This window comes from Manis pentadactyla, chromosome 4 (assembly GCF_030020395.1).
Source record: "Manis pentadactyla isolate mManPen7 chromosome 4, mManPen7.hap1, whole genome shotgun sequence".
Classification (NCBI taxonomy): domain Eukaryota; kingdom Metazoa; phylum Chordata; class Mammalia; order Pholidota; family Manidae; genus Manis; species Manis pentadactyla.
In genome coordinates this window covers 170,774,055-170,800,705 of record NC_080022.1, presented here as the reverse complement: position 1 = coordinate 170,800,705, position 26,651 = coordinate 170,774,055, and the positions used below count along the sequence as shown (strand labels likewise).

At 38.5% G+C, this 26,651-nt stretch overlaps 2 protein-coding genes across 7 annotated transcripts in view; both read right to left on the bottom strand.

Annotated features, from left to right (window-relative positions):
• Nucleotides 1–26,651, bottom strand: part of COASY (Coenzyme A synthase) — a 131,578-nt gene that overhangs the window by 59,904 nt on the left and 45,023 nt on the right. The window lies entirely within an intron of this gene.
• Nucleotides 1–26,651, bottom strand: part of ATP6V0A1 (ATPase H+ transporting V0 subunit a1) — a 61,974-nt gene that overhangs the window by 27,290 nt on the left and 8,033 nt on the right. For 3 of the 6 annotated variants that reach the window (XM_036883112.2, XM_036883113.2, XM_057501500.1), the window contains exons 3-9: nucleotides 12,726–12,804; nucleotides 10,593–10,690; nucleotides 9,886–10,014; nucleotides 4,422–4,525; nucleotides 3,967–4,093; nucleotides 2,063–2,145; nucleotides 1,356–1,449 (exon numbers count right to left, since the gene is read on the bottom strand). In XM_036883112.2, the coding sequence (XP_036739007.1) occupies nucleotides 1,356–1,449; nucleotides 2,063–2,145; nucleotides 3,967–4,093; nucleotides 4,422–4,525; nucleotides 9,886–10,014; nucleotides 10,593–10,690; nucleotides 12,726–12,804 (714 nt within the window). The remainder of the gene's footprint in view (nucleotides 1–1,355; nucleotides 1,450–2,062; nucleotides 2,146–3,966; nucleotides 4,094–4,421; nucleotides 4,526–9,885; nucleotides 10,015–10,592; nucleotides 10,691–12,725; nucleotides 12,805–26,651) is intronic. The other 3 variants (XM_057501501.1, XM_036883114.2, XM_036883115.2) reach the window with 1 other exon arrangement.

Sequence of the window (26,651 nt, the reverse complement as noted above, 5' to 3'; positions counted from 1 at the left end):
CATGCTTTTTAAAATCTATCCATAAGCCTGGGAGGCGATAAGATAGTCCTGGAATCTGGAATATATTAATACAGCCTACCACCCACCAGCAGTTCTAAAAAACTCTCTTCCCTTAAACAGGTCCATGTTTCTCAAAGAAGCCCACAATAGGTCAAGCTGGTGGGTCATATACAAAGAGGGGTGGAAGGAAAGATGGGAAAGGAACCTAAAATGGGAGTCACACCTATCTCTGACAATTCTGCCACAGATAGAAAGAACTGCATTTGGGATTAAGTACAGTGGTCCCCCTTCATCTGTGGGGGATATGTTCCAAGATCCCCAGTGGATGCCTGAAACAGTGAATAGCACTGAACCCTATATATATTATATTTTTTCCTATATATACATTCCTATGATAAAGTTTAATTCATGAAGTAGGTACAGTAAGAGATGAACAACAACTAATAGTAAACAGAACAATTACAATAATATACTGTAAAAAAAAGTTACGGGAATGTGGTCTCTCTCTCAAAGTAACTACTACACTGCACTCCCTTTTCTTCTTGCGATGATGTGGAATGTTAAAAGGCCTACATGATGAAAAGTGGAGGGATGACATAGGCATGGTGATGCAGCGTCAGGCCACTATTGCCCTCCCAACCCTACGTCAGAAGGAGGATCATCTGCTTCTGACCGAGTTGACCGTGGATAACTGAAACTTCAAGAAGTGAAACTGTGATAAGACGGACTAGTGCATGTTTATTAATATTTCAAGGGAGCAATCGTCATATTCTTTCAACAGGGAACAAAACTCCCACTGGCCACCCTTTCCTTCCATGCATACATAAATCATGGTGCCTTTCTTAGGACCTTGTGATAACTACAATGTATGTAAACCACATACAATGCAATTTGGTAAAATCTTACTGCAGTCTCTTCTTGGGTACAAGACTTCCACCAGGGCTCTTTGGCTAGACTGGTGATTAAGATCCAAGGCTGCCTCTGGACACAGAATGTGGGTGAAGGAGGGACTGACTTTATACATACTGTGAATTATTTGTTTTTTCCCCTAAGCATACTTTTTTAAATCATAAAAAATAGACTCACGAGGAGGGAAACTGAATATTCCAAGCAACAACAATTTCAGATGCATAGTATTCCTTTTTTCTGAGGATAATTAATGCTATTTTTCACAGTCATTCCCTGAAATTTTTCCCAAGCTCCCGGTGGAACATATTACCAGGGACATTTCTTTTTTTTGGTATCCTGGGCCACTGCATGTGCCTAATAAGCTAACTGTTAGTGTTTCAAGGAAGGAAAATGGATTGCCATTGTAGTATTTCATGAAAACAAACTCCCTCCAGCCTTCTGTGTACCATTTGGAGATCATCAATCCTGGTATTAACTCCAGAAGCCATTTCCTTCCTCTCCTGTGGGGTTTCAGGACAAGGATAAAGTGAGGCCCGGAACCTGGAATATATAGATGCAGATTGAGGAACATTGAAATTTCTTAACCTACCCAATTTAAATAATCTCAGAAAGTAATCCTAACTTACTAGAAGGACCAAAACAGGATTAGTTCAGACTGATGCTCTAATCCATGATTATTATTAATGGGAAGTGGCCTAAAGATAGAGCAGTAATATTTGATCTAGTTTGATATTCTCTGTAGCTATTAAATTCCCTTAGATTAAAAAAAATTAATATAAATTATACTATAAATTACTTGAGAAAAACAGCATGGAGAAAAGATCTCATGGGCAGAATTTCAGAAAAGTTTAAGGGCACAGTGCCTATGGCACACTGCTGCTTATGCAGACCCACTGTCCCAGAACAATGCAGCCTTTGTAAACTATGAGTCCCAAAGACTATTTTTCAAGGAAAGGAAATTGTGGTTTTGACAGTACTTTAAAAAAATGAACTTAGGTCATTTCTAATTGTTTAAAATAGTCCTAACATTACTGAAAGATATATTCATGGTGTCAAGATAAACTAAAAGGGTTTTGTGTCTCACTATTCTATATTCTAGGGCTTAATCCTTAGGCAGCATGGGCTACACCTTCTGGTGAGGCACATTTCTTACCCTTCACAGATTTTCTTGACTCTGTTTTTCAGCTGATCGCCTTGGAAGAAAATGATGAACACAGACTTGTGTACGTAGTCACCCTAGGCCCCAAACCAAAATCAAGAGTTCAGTCTTCTAATCTGAAAGAAAACTGCTTAAATAACTTATTTTCATGATGATAAAAGAGCAACAGGAATCCTTTATGGACATGGCACTCCTGGAGTTTAACCACTATATCCAATCCATTTTTAAGCTCTACTATAAGAAAATTTGGCCTGTAATCTCTAATTCACAAAAAACTTTCTGTATTTGTTTTTTAACTCAACTCAGAGCTTGACACATGCTAAGATTCTCTTCTTTGCACAATTTAGCCCTATTTACCATTCAACTTTAAATCTCCTGTTGCCCTAATGACATAAATACAGAGGAGAGGAAAGAGAAGGAAGCCATTCCTGTCTGTTCCCATGCTTACAATTCCCAGATAAAGGGGACTGAATACTACAAGGAACTAAGGAGACTGGGAAGAACGTGGATACAGATTATCAGGATTCATGCCACTTTAGACTTTAGGGGCAGAAGGAAGGCAATCCATTCCAAACACCAAGTTGATACCTGAAGTCTGATGTGAGGGCTGGAGGTAAAAATCAGAGAAATAAGCTATACTGGGTGTTAACCAGGATTATCTCTGGATGCCTATATTTTCTCATATTCCAATAGAGCTTTGATAGTAAGAAAGCAAACAAAACTTTAGACAGAAAAAAGATGAGAAGTGAAGAAAATGAGACTTGAGAATCTTAAATTCCTAAATTCTTTAGGAATAAACTGGAGCACATTCTTCATGCAGCTGCTCTGTTGGAGCTATCCAGAACCCTCCTTCCTCAATTTGTTGATAAAATGTTTCTGTTGCCCAGAAACTTGGCTGAACATTCCAGAAAACAGATCCACATTAGGTGTGACTGCAGACTGCAACATCTCCACAACCCAAGGGCAGCCTTCAGTGAGACTATAAAACTGCTCCTCTGGGTAAGGGGACTCACTGTAATCTAAGTGTAACCATATTCCTACTCAGGGCCAAGGATGAAAGCCTTTTATGTATCTAGATCATTTTTAGCTATGTGACCATCCCATTCTGATAAATCCCGTAATTCAATCTCTTTTCTTGAGTAAAGCAAAGAATACTAACTTAAGAAACCCAAAAGATTATTTAAAACAGAAAAAATAACTCTGGGCTTCTAAATAACACTAATACAAAAGTGAAGTAAATTTTTGCAGAACATTTAATCTTCTTTGTTTACAATTCCTGAAATCAGGACTCATGATACTTTATGTAGGTTTATGTTAAGAACTCTGTCCCATTATGTCAAATGCCAAGATGTTAATCTGTTCCTACTTGCCAAAGCATTAGATGGGGAAGATTAGCCTATGTTGCACAATATATAAACTAAGTTTCTAAATCTTTCAACAAAGAGACAAAAAAACTTTACCAACTAAAATTGCATCAGCTTATCGAAATCACAATTTAGGAACTCTCTCCTCTTTTTACATGTGGATTATTACCAAACTTGGAACCAGATATCTTGCTTTAAGTTCACTTTCATAGAAAGTTAAGTTTCTTTTGGTCTGAGATAATAGAAAACATTTAAGCTAAAGTTTAAAATAAATGGAAAAAATATATTTACAATAAAAAAGACCTACATGGGTAGAGCTTGAAAATGTGCATATGTATCTGTCATGTACACATTGGATGTAAACATATGATGGAAATTAAGACAAAGAACAGTCCTTCAAATTCGCAAATCAAAGCAGGGGTAAACAGAAGAGCTCCTCTGCAGGAGGGTCAGACTCAGGTGGCACCACGGTGTGTTACACTTTGAGCTCCCTTTGCAAGATCTATGCTACAGGACACAATTTCCTTGTCTTACAGTCACAGGATCCTCCAGCGGGTTCTCGATTTCAGCCTGCCGCAGGAACACATTCCCACGGCACACCCGCCAAAGCATGCGCTCAAAAGTAGGGATGCGCTCCCGGTTAATCACACCAGCCACGAAGCTGTGGGAAGAAGAGCCAGAGTGGGGACTCTATTCCACGCCACGGGGTGGAAGGCTTCAAGACAAAGGAAAGTGAGAGGAGACAGCAAAATGACAAACATGAAGCTATGCATCGTTAAGTCAAAAGGGCTGCCCAGGTCATATTCTCGGACCCAGCACAGGGCCGACCACACAGCTCAGGACCTGTATCCAAAGTGACTGAGGAGCACCTCTCAGCAGACTCAGAAAAGAGCACATTCTAGAAACAAGTGAATGTCCTGCCTCGCTGCTCGTATGAACAGCGAAAATGAACATGACCCCACTGAGCTGGAGGTCTGACTGGAACTTACCCAAGTCTTAAAGGTGTGCCTCTTCCCATCTCACTTGGCTCCAAGAGGGACGAGGACTCTTCCAACAGGTCTGGATCCGCCATCTGCTGATGATGCAATTCAGCCTGAATTCACAAATCAATTAATATCTAATGAAAATAGTTAGTGGCATGCAGGGAACGAGGAACCAGGAGATAAGATCAGAAAATAAAGAAGAAAAGAAACTATCAAAAGAGAAGACATACCCACAAAAATAATAAGAAAACAAAGGAAAGAAACATGAGGTAAAGACAGCATAATTACCCCCAGTGAAGCACCTGGGGAAACAGTTTTAGAAATAAGGAATAAAGAGAAAACATTAGATGATCGTGACATGTATAAATCTGTTAATTGGTGGAAGCCATTTTTTTCTCCTATGTTTCTCGAATGAGCCATTAAAGTACCAGGAAATACCTTTGCATGCGGATAGAAGCTGAAGTGTTTCTTTCTTTTGAGCAAAAAACAAGGCAGCTCTGGAGATAGCCCGAACATCAAATTTCTAGGCAGCCACTGACTAGAATTTTCCCTGTGTGAGAATGTGAAAGATGGAGACTCTCCTTCCAAGGAAGAAAGCAAGGCACCATTGCTGTCTTGAACAGTGTGATCTGGAGAAAGACAGAGGGGCATCTCCAGATATCTTGGTTTTCCATGCTCTTAAAAAACTCAGAACATGAGAACTTGCAGCATGGCCACTATATAAAATGCTCCAAACCATGGGATTTAAATAATATTCCTTTCTCCAAAAGGATAAGAAGCAGAGTGGCCAGGCAGACCTCCACTGTACCCACAAAGGGAAGAAGAAGTGGAAACATTATCTGAGTGTCCCATTTCTGACCAGGAATCTAGGAATATTAAGTGCATGTAGGCTTTACAGTTTAAAGATTCTTAAGCCAGGAACATACAATAAGTCAATATAGACGTGTGGGCTAGTTTAATTGTTTAGATTTAAAATGATTTCCACCATGACAGTTTATACAATGAAATGAAAGAGAAGAGGGACCTCTCAGATGTAGGTCTGTATTTCCTAGTCTCTCTCCTTCATCCTACCACCTTTTGCTCTCACTAGGAAGAAGCTGCCATAAAAATTAAAGGTGAACTGACTTTTGCACTTCCTGATCTCCCCAACTTTAATATCCATGCACTACTTGTTTGAACAAAGACTAGAAGTAAGCAGAACAGTCTTCCTTTCCAAAGCAAAATTAAACAAAAAGTCAGGAGAATTCTTCTCTGTGATTTTCATTCCAAATTCCAACTTGATCCTATTCCTGTCAATCCTGCTATCAAAAAATGCCACAAGGGAACCTCACTTGATAAAGTTATAGGATCATTAAGTATAAAGTCAAAAGGGTTGGGGAGGAACTGAGTATAAACCAGAAAGCCTAAAAAAGTGAAAGCAATTGTTTTGGGAAGTAAATTCTAAAAGGAGGATCAACTTTGATCAAGGAAAAAAAAAAGAAAAAAAAAAACAACGAAGGGCAGGCATTGGGTACACCAGAGGGCAGAGACATTCTGTCATGAGATTTGGATAAGTTTAAGATGAGGTAATGGGGGCATAGGTTACCACTTGTTTTCAAATGGAAGTTCAGGGGGCTTTTAAAATTGCTACTTAAAATCAAATGAGCAGATGGCAAGCCACAGGCAACTTGTTTTGAGGATCCAGATGACTACAGCTTTTCAACTTGCTTTTGGGATGTCTCTGACCAAAAACCAGAGGAACTGACTGGCTACTCATAAGACTCCTGCATACATCCCTGTGCAGTTCACAAGGCCTGGTTTAATAAGCCCTGAAGGTCAGACTTGGTGCAGACATGTGCTCTAAGAGAGACAACTAATGGAACAGCAAATAGTGCTTAGCAAATAGATTGCTCCAAAGACTGTATCTGGGACTGTCTGAAAAAAACAAACAAACAAAAAAACAATTAAAATTATATAAACTTGCAATAATACCCTAATTAATTAACTGTACTACTTCACACTTCAGGATCCTAAGTCTTAGAGAAGAAGGTTAAAATGTTTAAATAAAATAATTGTGCCTGAAGGGAAACCTCGATGACCAGAACCACCCACTGAGGGCCTTTAAAGCAATCTCCGAAACTACGCCGAGTAGCAGCTAAATCCTTATCTGGATCTGGGCTCTCTAATGAGAAACTAATTCTCTAAGGAGAGCCGACCTTCCTCCAAGTCATCTGCTGTGCTCTTGGTCTGCCCCCCATCCTTTAGAACACTGAGCCCATGCTTTGAAAAAGGAAGCAGAGGAACTTCAGTAGGTCTATTGCTACACTTACAGTATAAGGAACACATCCAGTTCAAGCTACAGTAAGTACCAAAAGCAACATTTTACTTCCACTTAACAGTGAGAAAGAAATTATATTTCATCACCTAAGGTATTCATCCAAGCCCCAAAGGAGATGGCAGACGGTAAAGAAAAGTAAAGAAAGCAGATGGATGGAAAACTCAGAAGGATAGGAAGGCAGGGATCTGCATGCCATTAACCATTACTTTTCCAGTCTTCTTTATGTTCTCATATGTTATGGTGCTTATGGTAAAAGATGCAGAGAAAGCTCTCCGGCTCTTACACTTCTTCAAAAACAAGAAGACTGAGAAAAGGATAATCATTAACAAGTCATTTTAAATGCTCTGGATAAGAAATGGCTAAGTCCAATTTGTAATCATCTTAAATCATGAGAATATTCAATATATGTTTATTTTTCCCCTTCTGCACACCTAGCCAATTATAACCCCTATGCCTTAAGATGGAGACTATTTTCCGATTAGCCATTTTCTGCTAACTCATTATAATAAAGTATTGATCAAATCATAGAAAAAAGAAGGGTATGAAATTGGTAGTGTTTCAGGCCATTTGCAAACATTGTAATTGTAGGCATGGAAGAAAATCTCATGAAAAACCTACATTTCCAAGATTTGAGGTCTCAGGCTTATCTTTTGCATTATTTAAAGTATGTGCTGGCATGTGCAGACACTTATTCTGAGCTCTTGTCTCCTATCATGGCAGCGACACCTGAGACTGCTCTTCAGTGGCAGGGCAAGGGCTGGCTGAGGCTCCGAGCTACAGGCAAAACCAGACTGTGCAAAGGAAAAGGCAGAGCGGTTCTCACCAAAAGACTCCCTGCACTGTGATGGGGGGGGCTAGAAGTGAGAGGGGCTAATGACAAAAGCCGCAGGACCACTCATAGCCAAGGCCTCATGCTCAAATGTACTTCCAAAGATTAAAAATAAAGTTTTGCATGCACAGGAGGGAGAAAACAACCCACCTTGGATTGGGCATGAAGGTCATGAAGACATCAAGCCTGCTTTCTCAGCATAGGCATTTTGTGTTTAGACTTATTAATCACAAAGAAAATCCCTAAATCCATAATTTATGATTTTAAAATCTTCATACCATCTTTCTAAGTGGTTTCTCTTGCTTTTATTTTAACTATTTTTAAAAATTTATTTTAACAGTTTAAATAACTATTTCCTTTAAGGGAATCCATTTGTCAGTCTTTATTTAGCAACTAAAATAGGAAGCCTATTCAGATCCTTAAACTTGGGAAGTTATGAAAGACATTTATTTTCATGTTTCAGCAACATCCCAGCAGTAAACTAAAGACTACATCCAAAGGGGAAAAAGGTAGGGTGAGCAAAAGAATTAAGCCCCAAATGATGCTACAAGTCGCTGGACTTTGCTCTTGAGGTCAGGTTTACACTGGCTCTGTGGGCAGCAGCTTGGATACGCTTAGAAAAGCACACGCCCATGAATGTATGGCGGAACTGTTAGGGGATGTGTGCTGGTATGATGAAGTAATTGAGCACGAGGACCATCTCTTTATTCAACTTAAGCCGAACAAAGAGTAGGTGCTTGTTAGATGTTCAGTGGATTAATGAATATAAATAGCATAATGTTTAGGCAGTGAGCATACTGGAATTCCAGATTATTTGTTCATTAAAACCATATGGCATAAGTGGCCATGCCTGTTGCAAAAGACCTGAAACACTTGGAAAGAGTTAATCACATTATCCCACACCATATAAGGTGATGATATCGGTGACTGGTGAAAGAAGTTACCATCAGTCTCAAAATTCTTAACTCAGTGAGCAAGCTGAATATTCACACCAAACTTCTCTTGATATATAGTCAGAGTCTCATTTTTGGGAAGACCGGGCAATTAAATTCGTTTATGCTTTCCCTGCTCCCTCCCGTCAAAAAGATTTTTTTAATTAGCATAGCTTCTCTGAGTCAATACTTAGTCACTGAGGAATGTGTCACCTCTTCAGCTGACTTTTTCTAGCCCAGTGGTTCTCAAACAAGTGTGCCTCAGAATCACCTTGTGAAAACACATTGCTGGGCCCCACCTTCAGAGTTGCTGATTCAGTGAGTCTGGAGGGGGACTGGTAATTTGCCCTGAAACAAGTTCCCAGGTGAGACTAAGGCTGCTGGATGAAGAAGTCCTGCTCCAGTCTAGAGTACTATGGAGAGTTGTTCTGTCCTCAAAAGACAGAAATTCAAAGTAGAACTGAGAATACATCAGATACTAAATAAAATGGGCCCTCTATTTTTTTAAGAGCTTTGCCACATTTTGTTGTTGTTGTTGAGTAAGGGAAATAGTTTTATGGGAGGTACACAGAAGAGTGACTGGAACAAACTCTAAAGTGTCTGATGTTGCTAACCTAGTGGCAAAGACACCTGTGAAAAAGAGCTACCATATTTTAGGCCATTGGAAAAGCATGTCCAGGCTGAAAGATAAAACTCCTCCTCAGGTTTAATCAGGAAAAGAAAGCCCTCAAAAAGCCTTGCTCCAAATTCTTTCCATAGGGTCACCTCAGCAAACTGTCATCTGGCAACTTAAGTCACCTAGAACTTAACCCAGGAACTTATTAACAATTTTCCCAATTTTAATGCAATTGAGTTTATGTGAAAATCCAGAAATTTCAAATAGGTACCCTACCAGTACTTCCATACAACATAAAGAAAAACTCTTAAAAAATTAAAGTATGATATGTGGTATCTGAAGTAGTTAAATGGGTTCAAAGGTTGATAAGCAAACATAGGGAATAAAATGAAAATTAAAATCTGATGACAAAAGGTTTGGAGACAAAACCTTTGTTATAATTCCATGTATGACCAAATGTTTCTTGTTTCAACTTAAACCTTAAGCATATACTTACCTTAAAATACAATGTGAAAATTTCAACTAACTGTGTATGCACAACTACTTTAGGGTTCCTTTCCCATCTTGGGATGAAAATCGCAGAAAATGCAAAAGTATGCAAAACCATGTATTACATGAAAAATGGAACACAATCTGACATTTCTTCAACTGAAACAGAGTGTGAAAATGGTACTGCTTTCAAACTAGCAAATTAAAATAATTATTGGAATAAAAATATGGCCCACTTGTGCAGGTAATAGCAGCTGCTCAAATACTAGAAGAAACAATAGTCTGACCTCATCAAAAAACTGCTGGGTTTTGCGAAGTATAAATTTTAATTCAGTCAGTTCCAGGAAATTTCTCTTCAGAGCTTCCTGGTTGGTGTTGATTTCCTTCAGCTCATTTTCAATCTTCTCAAAATTGGCCTACAGACAAAAAAAAAAAATCAAACTATTAACTCAAACTAAGCTCAATATGCTTGCTCTGCAAGACAGATGAATTCATCCATCCCACAGAACTCTTTCCATCTTGATGGTTCAAAGAGATCTTATATCTATATCTACCCAGAAAATATGTGACTTTACCTGTGCAATTTTCTTTATGGAAATTTTTTTGCTTAAAATTGTCTTTCTTTGTCTATAGATTCTGTTATACATTAGGTTGAATTTTTCAGGAAACTTCTGATGGGTAAAATGAATACCAAAAAGTCCACTGGCCATTCACATTTAGTATGTGAGATTAATAAACTACTAGATAAACTGACATCAATCCAGTAAGGTTTCAGTAAGCCAATAAATATTTATTTAGTGGTATGTGACACTGTTCAAGATACTGTTCTATACCATAAAAAATGAAATTCATTTTAATCCCACCAACAAGAACTTGGAATCAGTAGATGATGCTGACAAGGACAGGGAGAATTACTCCATCTTCCATTCACTCAGGAGAGTACTTTCTGTGTTTAGAAAGACACTTAGCTTGATTCCTCAGAAGAGTTGTTTACCTCTAGGTCAATCATGTCCCGGGGGAAGGGAACCTCTGGGTTTTCACCAGTGTCCATAATTGGGATATTAGCTTTTCTTATCTCTTTCTCAACAAACCCTAAAATGACAAAATCAAAACATTAATGCATAGCACATGCCTGGAATTGCCAATACTTGAGGAAAAAAATAGTAGGACACAAAACCTGACCAAAAAGAGTTTCATTCTAAGAAAGGTACACTCACAGATGTAGAACATGCAAATCTTTTTTTTGCCACATTTCTCTTCCTCCTAGCCCACACCCTCTACAGCAACGCTACCCCAAAGACGGTTGTCATTCCACTTTTTTCTATTGTCTGATCTTAAAACTGGTCCTCATCTGCTTCAGCTTTCCACCCTGTGCAACTAATATTCCAGAGTTATGACGGTTCTGGTTACAGATGTTGTTGGCAGAGCCACAGAAAAGTGCAATTCAATACATAATTTGACATTCAGCACACTATTAACATAACTGTAGATACAAAGCGTTTTTGTTAAACTAGAAAGCAGTCAGGTCAGCTTTAAGCAAAACAAGACAAAACAAAATGAAAAGCAACCTCACACTAGTTAGGATGGCCAACATCCAAAAGACAAGAAACAACAAATGCTGGCGAGAACACAGAGAAAGGGGAATCGTCCTACCCTCTTGGTGGTAATATAAATTAATTCAACCATTCTGGAAAGCAATATGGAGGTTCTTCAAAAAACTAAAAATAGAAATACCATTTGACCCAGGAATTCCACTTCTGGGAATTTACCCAAAGAAAACAATATCCCAGATTCAAAAAGACACATGCATCCCTGTTTATTGCAGCACTATTTACAATAGCCAAGATATGGAAGCAACCTAAGTGTCCATCATTATATGAATGGATAAAGATGTGGTACATATACACAATGGAATATTATTCAGCCATAAGAAAGAAACAAATCCTATCATTTGCAACAACATGGACGGAGCTAGAGGGTATTAAGTTCAGTGAAATAAGCCAGGCAGAGAAAGACAAGCACCAAATGATTTCACTCATATGTGGAGTGTAACAACAAAGCAAAACTGAAGGAACAAAACAGCAGCAGACTTACAGACTCCAAGAAGAGAGACTAGAGGTTATCAAAAGGAAGGGGGTGGGGAGGGAGGGAGAAGGGGATTAAGGAGCATTATGATTAGCACACATAATGTAGGGGGGAGTCACAGGGAAGGCAGTACAGCACAGAGAATACAAGTAGTGATTCTATAGCATCTTACTATGCTGATGGACAGTGTCTGTAATGGGGTATGTGGGGGGAACTTGATAGTATGGGTGAATGTTGTAACCACAATGTTGCTCATGTGAAATCTTCATAAGATTGTATATCAATGATACCTTACTAAAAAAAAGCGCATGGAGATTTGTAAAAAAAAAAAAAAAAAAAAGCAAGACATGGAATAAGGCTCCAAAACATCAGAAAAGAGAAGTATTTCAGATGACAAAAACTGACTTTTCTTAGAATGGGGGCCAAATTCACCCATCACCTAACTGAAAGCTGGTATAATATAGTAGCAAGATGATGGGTTTTGGAGCCAGAGAGAACAGCCAGGATTCAAATACTGATTCCACCAAGACCGCTTATGTTCTTGGTCAAGTCACTTAATCTGATCTTTGGCTTTGCGATTTATTAAATGAGGTAACACCCATCTGATGGAATATTGTAGGGAATGAATTAAATCAAGTATGACACCCTAAATATCAAAAGGACCTTAAAATGTGCTAGTTTCTTCTGTCATAAATAGCACAAATTAAAAGGTGGCTATCCTGACATCTAAAATTGATAGTGGTCTGTACATCATTTCCCAGAATTCTATAATGTAGTAATTTATAATGCTATAAAACCCATCCCACAAAAGAAGAACCAGTCCCCTTAGCTTGAAAGTTGTCATCCAAACAAGGTTTCCGTTAGTACCACATACCTCAAATGCCACAAAATCTACTTTTATAGAATAAATTCATCTTAATATCAGGATTGCAAGACTCTTTTTCTCTTGTAGGTTTTCTTCTTTTATTAAGAGGACTAGTGTCTTTAATTTTAAACAAACAACTCATTCTATGAACAGCGTACAGGATCAAAATATACATACGAAGCTTTCGATCCATTTCTTCACATCTTCTAACTTCATTCACAAATTTCCTCTGGAAAACATTCACATCTGGATTTAACTACAAAACAAGAACATAATACCAAATATTCAAATACTGCATCTATTTCCTCTGTTTCACAAGCAACACATCCTGCAAAGTGAAAACCAAATTTTGGGTCATATAAGAAACAACACTAATAAAAATTATCTACTTATCTACATGACCTATTTGGGGGCCAGCCACACCAATTAATGATAAAAACCCTTTCCTCACATAATACTGGAATGGAGGCAAATTCGACAAAGCACTGTGGTACAAAATGTTCTTCCAGGCCAAAAGTCTCAGTGAGCATCCCCCACCAAAATTTCAAGCAGCAGATGTAACCAATGCTCTGCCTAATCAGAAGAGACAGAAGGCAAGCTTCTCTTGTTCTTTTGTCCCAGGGTCTTCACCTTCTGGGTGACAGGCTGGTTTATTCATTCACAGATCAGAAGCAATTTTCAAAACAGATATTGTGGAAAATACAAACAAGAAGAAAACAAGTTCCTACTCATTAAGAAGCTTGCAATCATAGAGAAGATGAACACAACCAATAAGACAGCACATGATAAATTCCACAAAAGTAATACAAATAACTATAATTACTCAACATGGAACATCAAATCTTGCCAGACACTGTAGTAGGCACTGGTATAAATTTAAAGAATGTGAGTTGTCCTAGTTTTGAGGAGCTATTGGTCTATGGAAGAGACAGACATAAACCAATAAACACAATTTGTTGTGATAAATGCTATTAAAAATAAGTAAATTATTGTTGGTAGTTTCTTATATAGTTAAACATAAAACAACCTACCTCATAATTGAGCATTCCACAATAAGGTATTTACTTAAGAGAAATGAAAAAATGTCCACAGAGACTTGTACAAGAATGTTTATAGCATTAGTAATAGCCCCAAAATTGCAATGATCCAAATGTCCATCAAGAGGAGAATGGATAAAGATATGGCAGTATATTCATACAATGAATTACTACTCAGCAATAAAAAATACCAACTGCAGATACACTCACGAGCAGGTAAAAAATCTCAAAAACATTAGGTTGAGTGAATGAAGCCAGACATAAGAGTTTATAATGTATGATTCCATCTATATAAAGTTCAAGAACAGGCAAACTAATCTACAATTGTAGAAATCAAAACAGTGGTGACCTCCTGGGGTGGAGATTGACCAGAAGTGGGCACAAGATAACTTTCAAGACTGATACAAATAATCTCTTGATTAGGGTGGTGGTTAGAAAGGTGTACAAACTGACCAAAAGCACCTAATTGTATACATTCTTAAGATTTATGCATTTCACTGAAAAGAAATTTCACCTCCATAAAAAAGGAGTGGGGAAAAAAGCAACACCCACACACAGGAAGAGTAACTAGTGCTATCTGGGGGATAAAGAGAAAAAGTATACAACAGGAACACCTGAGCTGGGACTATGGGGGATGAGGCAGAGTTCACCAAGCAGAAACAGGCAGAATGGAATCAGAAAAACCATGACAAGTAACTGAGAGACATAAATGCATCATATATTCAGAGTAGGGGAGAAATTCATCATAGCTGAAGAGAGAGGATTTGTCCTATAGGGAATCAAATGATCTGATTTCTTAAAAATACTTTTTAAAGATAGTTTAACACATTATGAGAGATTAAGAGGATCACTACAAAATGATAATAAGAACAAGTTCCAGGAAAATGCAACAATTCTAAACTTGTGTGGTCCTAATAAGATGTTTTTGGTTTTTTTTCACTGAGCAAGTAGTACCTCAGCCTCCTGTTCAGAAATTTCCACTTCAAAAAACATGACACTGAAGTGATGTTTTATAGGAGGAGTCTAGTAACCATAATGCTGTTCAAGTAATTATACAATAACAATATCAAAATTTTTAAAAATGCATGTGTTTGTGTGTTTTAGATTAAGCTCATTCATTATGTTTGTATTATCTCTACCCATACCAATATTTGGTAGACTTAATGTATCAATAATTTGAAAATCATATTGAAATTTCCGTCTGTGTGGACAGATTCGTCTGTTTCTCCTTGTTCTGTTAATTTGGGTTGAGATATTTGAGGATGCTTCATCTGAAATAGGCTGTGAGGCTGCAGTTGTAACTTGTGTTCAGATAATGAGTAACCATAATGTTGTTCAAGCGTAGTAAGATGCTATAGAATCATTATTTGTCTTCTGTATATACTCACACATGCATTTTTTAACCATTCATCTAATAGTTCTCTCAATAACTCATTTACAAAAATTGACCACAAAATAGGTCACACAGCAAGTCTCAGTAAAGAATTGGTACTATATAATGGTCTCTGATTATTCAATGCAATCAGTCAGAAATGCAACGACAATGCACTTAAGTTAGAAATCAGTATCAAAAATGCAAGTTAACATATCTGGAAATTCTGAAATAATTCTAAACAATTCATAGCTCAAAGGACAAATCATAACAAAAATCTAAAAATATTTAGAATGGAATGATAATTAAAATATTAAAGTCAAATTTTGTGGGATATAGCTAAAGTGGTATTTAAAGGGAAACCTATACAAGCATATATGGTTAATTAATATACAATAAAGGAGCCATGGACATACAATGGGGAAATGACATACATGGACATACAATGGGGAAATGACAGCCTTTTCAACAACTGGTGTTGGCAAAACTAGACAGCTACATGCAAGAGAATGAAACTGGATTATTGTCTATCCCCATACACAAAAGTAAACTCGAAATGGATCAAAGACCTGAATGTAAGTCATGAAACCATAAAACTCTTAGAAGACAACATAGGAAAACCTCCTGAATATAAACATGAGCAACTTTTTTCTGAATGCATCTCCTCGAGCAAGGGAAACAAAATCAAAAATGAACAAATGGGACTACATCATGCTAAAAAGCTTCTGTACAGCAAATGACACCATCAACAGAACAAAAAGGCATCCTACAGAATGGGAGAATATATTTGTAAATCTGACAAGGGGTTAACATACAAAATATATAAAGAACTCACACACCTCAGTAACCAAAAAGTAAATAACCCGATTAAAAATGGGTGGAGGATACGAACAGACAATTCTCCAAAGAATTCAGATGGCCAACACGCACATGAAAAGATGCTCCACATCACTAATTATCAGGGAAATGCAAATAAAAAACACAATGAGATATCACTTTACACCAGTTAGGATGGCCAGCATTGAAAAGACTTCTTAGTCTTTTCTTATAGTCTATTCTTATAACAAATGCTGGCGAGGATGAGGAGAAAGGGGAACCCTCCGACACTGCTGGTGGGAATGTATACTAGTTCAACCACTGTGGAAAGCAGTATGGAGGTTACTCAAAAAACTAAAATAGAAATACCATTTGACCCAGCAATTCCAAGACTAGGAATTTACCCAAAGAAAGCAAGATCTCAGATTCAAAAAGACATATGCACCCCTATGTTTACTGCAGCACTATCTACAACAGCCAAGATATGGAAGCAACCTAAGTGTCCATCAGTAGAGGAATGGATAAAGAAGAGGTGGTACATATACACAAAGGAATACTATTCAGCCATAAGAAACAAATCCTACCATTTGCAACATGAATGGAGCTAGAGGGTATTATGCTCAGTGAAAAAAGTCAGGCAGAGAAAGACAAGTACCAAATGATTTCCCTCATTTGTGGAGCATAACAATGAAGTAAAATTGAAGGAACAAAACAGCAGCAGACTCACAGACTCCAAGATGAGACTAGTGGTTACCAAAGGGGAGGGGTGAGGCAGGGTGGGTGGGGAGGGAGGGAGAAGGAAATTGAGGGGTATTATGATTAGCACACATGGTTTGGTGGGATCATGGGGAAGACAGTGTAGCACAGAGAAGGCAAACAGTGATTCTGTGGCACCTTACTATAGTGATGGGCAGTGACTGCAATGGGGCATGGGGGGGACATGATAATATGGGTGAATGTAGTAACCACAGTATTTTTTCATGTGAAACCTTCATAAGAGTGTATATCAATAATAACTTAATAAAAAAAGGGAGACCTATAGCCTTGAAATCATATAATAGAAAAGACTAAAAATTAATGTGCTAAGTGTTCAATTCAAGAAGTCAGAAAAAGATAATAGGAAACAGAAAATAACAAAGAGCAGAAATGAATGAAAGTCCCAGAACAAAACAAAGTCAGAGATGGTCTACCAAATCAGAAGCTGAGTTTTTTTGTTTTTTTTTAATCTAGTTATTCAAAAAATACAAAATAGACAAAATTTTTATAAGACTGAGAAAAGGCAAAAATATAAGAATAAAAAAGGCAACTACAGATATTTTTAAAAATATAATACTAATATCAGTTTTATGCCAGTTACTTCTCAGAAAGTTTAGATTATAAATGGATAATTTTCTAGAAAAATAGAACTTACTAAAACTTTAAAATATTGAGAGAGCACATTCATATAACTTTCATTACAGTATACTTTTATAATTGTCCTTTTTGTTATTAGTTGTTAATCTCTTATTGTGCCTACTCTGTCAGTTAAACTTTACCATAGGTATACACATAAAGGAAAAAACATTGTATATACAGGGTTTGGTACTATCTGTCATTTCAGGCATCCACTGAGGGTCTCCATAGATAAGGCAGGATGATTATATAAATGAAAAACATCCTAATAAAATATTAAGAAACTGAATCTTAAAATTCTTTTGAAATACACCTCATGACCAAGTTGAGTTTATCCCAGGCTTGCAAAGATGATTTTATATTTAAAAAAACAAACTATACAAATAGCCAATAAACATATAAAAAGATGCTCCACAACACTGGCCATGGGGGAAACGTGAATCAAAACCACCTCACAACCATTAGGATGGCTACAATTAAAAAAAAAAAAAGGAAAATAACAAGTGATGGCGAGGATGAAAAGAAATTGGAACTTTCATACTTTGCTGGTGGGAATATAAAATGATGTGACTGCTGTGGAAAGCAGTCCGGAGGTTCCTCAAAAAGTTAAACATGGAATTACTATATGACCCAGTAATTCCACTCCTAGGTATATGCCCAAAAGAAGTGAAAAGAGGTATTTAAACAAGTACTTGTACACAAATGTTTACAGCAGCATTATGAAAAATGGCCAAAAAGTGGAAACAACCCAAATATGTTCATCAACTGATAGATATAAACAAAAGGTGGTATAAACATACAATGGAATATTAGTCAGCATAAGAAGGAATGAAGTACTAATACATGCTACAGCATGGATGAGCCCTGAAAACAAATGCCATGAGAAAAGCAAGACACGAAAGGCAACCAACCTATCATGACTCTATTTACATATAAGGTCCAGAATAAGGAAATCCATAGAGACAGTGGTAAATTAAGTTGTTGCCAAGGGCTACAGGGAGGGGTACATATGGAGTGAGTACTAGTGGGTACAGGGTTTCTTTTCTGGGTAATGAAATATTCTGGAATTAGATAGTAGTGATAGTTGTACTACCTGTGAATACACTAAAAACCACTGAATTGTACACTGTAAAAGGGTGACTTTTTTGGTATATCTCAACTGAAAAGAACAAAGGCAATGGAATCGAGACAGTCTTGGTATAAATCTGTGTCTCCTTGGGGTACTTATCTGCATCTATGCCACAGGTTCTCATCTGTAAAATAAGAATAACAGGCTCGAAACACCATTTGACCCAGGAATTTCACTCCTAGGAATTTACCCTAAGAATGCAGGAGCTCAGTTTGAAAAAGACAGATGCACCCCTATGTTTATCACAGCACTATTTACAATAGCCAAGAAATGGAAGCAACCTAAGTGTCCATTAGTAGATGAATGGATAAAGAAGAGGTGGTACATATACACAATGGAATATTATTCAGGCAAAGAAGAAAACAAATCCTACCATTTGCAACAACATGGATGGAGCTGTAGGGTATTATGCTCAGTGAAATAAGCCAGTGAAGAAAGACAAGTACCAAACGATTTCACTCATCTGTGGAGTATAAGAACAAAGAAAAAACTGAAGGAACAAAACAGCAGCAGACTCACAGAACCCAAGAATGGACTAACAGTTACCAAAGGGAAAGGGACTGGGAAGGATGGGTGGGAAGGAAGGGATAAGGGGGAAAAGGGGGCATTACGATTAGCACGTATAATGTAGGTGGGGGGACACGGGGTAGGCAGTACAACACAGAGAAGGCAAGTAGTGATCCTATAGCATCTTACTATGCTGATGAACAGTGACTGTAATGGGATATGTGGTAGGGACTTGATAATAGGGGGCATCTAGTAATCATAATGTTGTTCATGTATTTGTACATTCATGATGGCAAAATTTTTAAAAATGTAAAAAAAAAAGAATAGTAGGCTCCACCACTTAAAAGTAGGTTCTACTTCTCAAGGCTGTTTGTGAGGAATACCTGAAATAATAATGTTAATGCTCAACATGGCATCTATTAGAAAATGTAAAATGCCATTACGATTATAAGTGTTAGTAAGGGACAGAAGAGTAGAGCAGTATGTTAAAAAGAAGAATGGATGAGGGGGAATATCAGTCAGAGAAGATTTTGAACAAGAGTGAGGAAACATGTCTTACTCAATTGTGTCTCTAAAACCTATAGTGGTATCTGTGATATAATGAATCATAAGAAATATATTTGGCCATTCATTCAGTTCCTGAAAACACTGCAGACCTAAAGGTGAAATGGGTGTCTTGTCACGTTAGTGAGAGACTTTTGGACCCCACTCAAGGGCAGGGGCTGGAGGCTGAATCAGCCAATGGCCAATAATTTCTGTCAAACATGACTATGCAGTGAAGCCCTCACAAAAAACCCTGAGAGCTTGTCGCTCTCTGCCCTCTTGGACCCTGCTTCTTTGTGGGAGAGGGCGTCTATGCTTGGAGAACCAGAACACCTCCACGTGCCACTGAGCCAGGTTCCCAAGCTCCACAAGAATAAAAGCTCCTTTATTTGGGACCTTGCCCTATGATCTCTTCATCTGGCTGTTAACTTGTATCCTTTATGGTATCATTTATTAAAATGGTAAATGTGTTTCCTAAGTTGTGTGAGCTGCTCTAGAAAGTTAATCAAACTCAAGGGGGAGGTTGTTGGAACCTCCAATATGTAGCCAGTAGCCATTAGGTCAGAAGCACAGGGAACTGCCTGGGGCTTGTGACTGGTATCTGAAGTGGAGGGTGGAGGACAGTCTTGTAGGACGGAGCCCTTAATGTGGGGCATCTGGTGCTGTCTCTGGGCAGATAGCATCAGAATTGAGTTCTTGGACACCCTGCTGGTGTTTGAGAATTGCTTGGTGTTTATGTATGGGAAGACCCCACACACACACATATTTACACACATTGGAATCGGGTCCGGGAGCCCAAACAGAATTATACTACTATTACTGCTATGTATAATACTAATGTTGTTGTTATATGTAGGAAAAGGACACGAGTAGTACCTTTTGCAGAGAAGATAGACAACTACTTCTTATATTGAAAGCACTCCTTTTAATATGCTGCATATTTTCATATGAAAAATATATTTTTTTAAAAAGAAAAGTATAGATACATACTACAACACAGATGAACCTTGAAAAATTATGCTAAAACTGAAGGAACAAAATAGCAGCAGACTCAGAGACTCCAAGAAGGAACTAGTGGTTACCAAAGGGGAGGGGTGTGGGAGGGCGGGTGGGGAGGGAGGGAGAAGGGGATTGAGGGGGTATTATGTTTAGTACACATGGTGTGGAGGATCAAGGGGAAAACAGTGTAGCACAGAGAAGGCAAATAGTGGATCTGTGGCATCTTACTACACTGATGGACAATGACTGCATTGGGGTATGGGTGGGGACTTGATAATATGGGTAAATGTAGTAATTACATTGCTTTTTCATGTAAAACCTTCATAAAGTGTATATCAATAATACCTTAATAAAAAACAGCTATCTATGTTAAAAAAAAAGAAAGAAAACATTACACTAAATGAAAGAAGCCTGTCACAACAGACTACATATTATGTGATTCCATTCATATGAAACGTCCAGAACAGGCAAATTCACAGAAGCAGAAGGCGTATTAGTGGTTGCCAGGAGCTAGAGGTGCAGAGGGGTGTTGGGAGGAAATGGGAGTGACTCTTAGCAGTATAGGGTTTCTTCTTGGGGTAATGAAAATGTTCTAATATTGACTGTGGTGATGGTTGTACAACTCTATGAATATACTAAACCAGTAAGTATACAGTTTAAATGGACAGATCTTATGGTTTATGAATTATATTTCAGTAAACTGTTTAAAAAATAATAGAAAGGAGGGGCGGAAGATGGCGGCGTGAGTAGAGCAGCGGAAATCTCCTCCCAAAACAACATATATCTATGAAAATATAACAAAGACAACCCTTCCTAGAATAAAGACCAGAGGACACAGGACAATATCCAGACCACATCCGCACCTGAGAGAACCCAGCGCCTCACGAAGGGGGTAAGATACAAGCCCCGGCCCCACGGGAGCCGAGCGCCCCTCCCCCCAGCTCCCGGCGGGAGAAGAGCAGGCAGAGAGGGAGGGAGACGGAGCCCAGGGCTGCCGAACACCCAGCCCCAGCCACCCGGGCCAGAGTGCAGGGCCCTCGATACTGGGAAAACAGGGCAGCAAGAACAGTGAGCAGGCACTGGAGGCTGGGCGACAGAGGACATAAGAAAAGCGCGCGACTATTTTTTTTTTTTTTTTTTGCTTTTTTGCTGCTTTGTTTTGGCGAGCGCTTTTTGGAAGTCTTAAAGGGACAGGGACCCCAATACTAGGGAAACAGGGCAGAAAGACCGGTGAGCAGAGGCCTGAGGCTGGCACCGGAGAATAAAGAAAAACGAACGACCACCTTTTTTTTTTAATTAAAAATTTTTTTTTTTTTTTAATAAAAAAAATTTTTTTTCTTGTTTTTTTTTGTGGTCGTTGTTTTGTTTTGGCGGGTGCTTTTTGGAAGTCTTAAAGGGGCAGGGCGGGTCACTTAATCCAGAGGTAGGGAATCCGGGATCTCTGGGCACCCTAACCCCTGGGCTGCAGGGAGCAGGGAGGCCCCTTACGGAGATAAATAGCCTCCCAGCAGCTCCTGCTCCAACGCGACTCCACCATTTTGGAGTAGCTGCCCGAGCCAGGCCACGCCCACAGCAACAGCGGAGATTAACTCCATAGCAGCCGGGCAGGAAGCAGAAACCCTGTCTGCGCGCAGCTGCGCAGCACAAGCCACTAGAGGTCGCTGTTCTCCCAGGAGAGGAGGGCCACAAACCAACAAGAAAGGAAGTCCTTCCAGCTGTCACTCGTCCCAGTTCTGCAGACTATTCCTATCACCATGAAAAGGCAAAGCTACAGGCAGACAAAGATCACAGAGACAACACCAGAGAAGGAGACAGACCTAACCAGTCTTCCTGACAAAGAATTCAAAATAAGAATCATAAACATGCTGACAGAGATGCAGAGAAATACGCAAGAAAAATGGGATGAAGTCCGGAAAGAGATCACAGATGCCAGAAAGGAGATTACAGAAATGAAACAAACTCTGGAAGGGTTTATAAGCAGAATGGATAGAATGCAAGAGGCCATTGATGGAATTGAAATCAGAGAACAGGAACGCATAGAAGCTGACATAGAGAGAGAAAAAAGGATCTCCAGGAATGAAACAATATTAAGAGAACTGTGTGACCAATCTAAAAGGAGCAATATCCGTATTATAGGGGTCCCAGAAGAAGAAGAGAGAGGCAAAGAGATGGAAAGTATCTTAGAAGAAATAATTGCTGAAAACTTCCCCACACTGGGGGAGGAAGTAATCCAACAGACCACGGAAATACACAGAACCCCCAACAGAAAGGATCCAAGAAGGGCAACACCAAGACACATAATAATTAAAATGGCAAAGATCAAGGACAAGGAAAGAGTGTTAAAGGCAGCTAGAGAGAAAAAGGTCACCTATAAAGGGAAACCCATCAGGCTAACGTCAGATTTCTCAACAGAAACCCTACAGGCCAGAAGAGAATGGCATGATATATTCAATACAATGAAACAGAAGGGCCTTGAACCAAGGATACTGTATCCAGCACGACTATCATTCAAATATGAGGTGGGATTAAACAATTCCCAGACAAACAAAAGCTGAGGGAATTTGCTTTCCACAAACCACCTCTACAGAACATCTTACATGGACTGCTCTAGATGGGAGCACTCCTAGAAGGAGCACAGCACAAAACACCCAACATATGAAGAATCGAGGAGGAGGAACAAGAAGGGAGAGAAGAAAAGAATCTCCAGACAGTGTATATAACAGCTCAATAAGCGAGCTAAGTTAGGCAGTAAGATACTAAAGAGGCTAACCTTGAACCTTTGGTAACCACGAATTTAAAGCCTGCAATGGCAATAAGTACATATCTTTCAATAGTCACCCTAAATGTTAATGGGTTGAATGCACCAATCAAAAGACACAGAGTAACAGAATGGATAAAAAAGCAAGACCCATCTATATGCTGCTTACAAGAAACTCACCTCAAACCCAAAGACATGTACAGACTAAAAGTCAAGGGATGGAAAAACATATTTCAAGCAAACAACAGTGAGAAGAAAGCAGGGGTTGCAGTACTAATATCAGACAAAATAGACTTCAAAACAAAGAAAGTAACAAGAGATAAAGAAGGACACTACATAATGATAAAGGGCTCAGTCAAACAAGAGGATATAACCATTCTAAATATATATGCACCCAACACAGGAGCACCAGCATATGTGAAACAAATACTAACAGAACTAAAGGGGGATATAGACTGCAATGCATTCATTCTAGGAGACTTCAACACACCACTCACCCCAAAGGATAGATCCACTGGGCAGAAAATAAGTAAGGACACGGAAGCACTGAACAACACAGTAGAGCAGATGGACCTAATAGACATCTATAGAACTCTACATCCAAAAGCAGCAGGATATACATTCTTCTCAAGTGCACATGGAACATTCTCCAGAATAGACCACATACTAGGCCACAAAAAGAGCCTCAGAAAATTCCAAAAGATTGAAATCCTACCAACCAACTTTTCAGACCACAAAGGCATAAAACTAGAAATAAACTGTACAAAGAAAGCAAAGAGGCTCACAAACACATGGAGGCTTAACAACACGCTCCTAAATAATCAATGGATCAATGACCAAATCAAAATGGAGATCCAGCAATATATGGAAACAAATGACAACAACAACACTAAGCCCCAACTTCTGTGGGACACAGCAAAAGCAGTCTTAAGAGGAAAGTATATAGCAATCCAAGCATATTTAAAAAAGGAAGAGCAATCCCAAATGAATGGTCTAATGTCACAATTATCGAAATTGGAAAAAGAAGAACAGATGAGGCCTAAGGTCAGCAGAAGGAGGGACATAATAAAGATCAGAGAAGAAATAAAAAAAATTGAGAAGAATAAAACAATAGCAAAAATCAATGAAACCAAGAGCTGGTTCTTCGAGAAAATAAACAAAATAGATAAGCCTCTAGCCAGACTTATTAAGAAGAAAAGAGAGTCAACACAAATCAACAGTATCAGAAACGAGAAAGGAAAAATCACGACGGACCCCACGGAAATGCAAAGAATTATTGGAGAATACTATGAAAACCTATATGCTAACAAGCTGGGAAACCTAGGAGAAATGGACAACTTCCTAGAAAAATATAACCTTCCAAGATTGACCCAGGAAGAAACAGAAAATCTAAACAGACCAATTACCAGCAACGAAATTGAAGAGGTAATCAAAAAACTACCAAAGAACAAAACCCCCGGGCCAGATGGATTTACCTCGGAATTTTATCAGACATACAGGGAAGACATAATACCCATTCTCTTTAAAGTTTTCCAAAAAATAGAGGAGGAGGGGATACTCCCAAACTCATTCTATGAAGCTAACATCACCCTAATACCAAAACCAGGCAAAGACCCCACCAAAAAAGAAAACTACAGACCAATATCCCTGATGAACGTAGATGCAAAAATACTCAACAAAATATTAGCAAACCGAATTCAAAAATACATCAAAAGGATCATACACTATGACCAAGTGGGATTCATTCCAGGGATGCAAGGATGGTACAACATTCGAAAGTCCATCAACATCATCCACCACATCAACAAAAAGAAAGACAAAAACCACATGATCATCTCCATAGATGCTGAAAAAGCATTTGACAAAGTTCAACATCCATTCATGTTAAAAACTCTCAGCAAAATGGGAATAGAGGGCAAGTACCTCAACATAATAAAGGCCATCTATGACAAACCCACAGCCAACATTATATTGAACATCGAGAAGCTGAAAGCATTTCCTCTGAGATCGGGAACTAGACAGGGATGCCCACTCTCTCCACTGTTATTTAACATAGTACTGGAGGTCCTAGCCACGGCAATCAGACAAACTAAAGAAATACAAGGAATCCAGATTGGTAAAGAAGAAGTTAAACTGTCACTATTTGCAGATGACATGATACTGTACATAAAAAACCCTAAAGACTCCACCCCAAAACTACTAGAACTGATATCGGAATACAGCAAAGTTGCAGGATACAAAATCAACACACAGAAATCTGTGGCTTTCCTATATACTAACAATGAACCAACAGAAAGAGAAATCAGGAAAACAACTCCATTCACAATTGCATCAAAAAAAATAAAATACCTAGGAATAAACCTAACCAAAGAAGTGAAAGACTTATACTCTGAAAACTACAAGTCACTCTTAAGAGAAATTAAAGGGGACACTAACAGATGGAAACTCATCCCATGCTCGTGGCTAGGAAGAATTAATATCGTCAAAATGGCCATCCTGCCCAAAGCAATATACAGATTTGATGCAATCCCTATGAAACTACCAGCAACATTCTTCAATGAACTGGAACAAATAATCCAAAAATTCATATGGAAACACCAAAGACCCCAAATAGCCAAAGCAATCCTGAGAAAGAAGAATAAAGTAGGGGGGATCTCACTCCCCAACTTCAAGCTCTACTATAAAGCCATAGTAATCAAGACAATTTGGTACTGGCACAAGAGCAGAGCCACAGACCAATGGAACAGACTAGAGAATCCAGACATTAACCCAGACATATATGGTCAATTAATATTTGATAAAGGAGCCATGGACATATAATGGCGAAATGACAGTCTCTTCAACAGGTGGTGCTGGCAAAACTGGACAGCTACATGTAGGAGAATGAAACTGGACTATTGTCTAACCCCATATACAAAAGTAAACTCAAAATGGATCAAAGACCTGAATGTAAGCCATGAAACCATTAAACTCTTGGAAGAAAACATAGGCACAAACCTCTTAGACATAAACATGAGTGACCTCTTCTTGAACATATCTCCCCGGGCAAGGAAAACAACAGCAAAAATGAGTAAGTGGGACTATATTAAGCTGAAAAGCTTCTGTACAGCAAAAGACACCATCAATAGAACAAGAAGGATCCCTACAGTATGGGAGAATATATTTGAAAATGACACATCCGATAAAGGCTTGACGTCCAGAATATATAAGGAGCTCTCACGCCTCAACAAACAAAAAACAAATAACCCAATTAAAAAATGGGCAGAGGAACTGAACAGACAGTTCTCCAAAAAAGAAATACAGATGGCCAACAGACATATGAAAAGATGCTCCACATCGCTAATTATCAGAGAAATGCAAATTAAAACTACAATGAGGTATCACCTCACACCAGTAAGGATGGCTGCCATCCAAAAGACAAACAACAACAAATGTTGGCGAGGCTGTGGAGAAAGGGGAACCCTCCTACACTGCTGGTGGGAATGTAAGTTAGTTCAACCATTGTGGAAAGCAGTATGGAGGTACATCAAAATGCTCAAAACAGACTTAC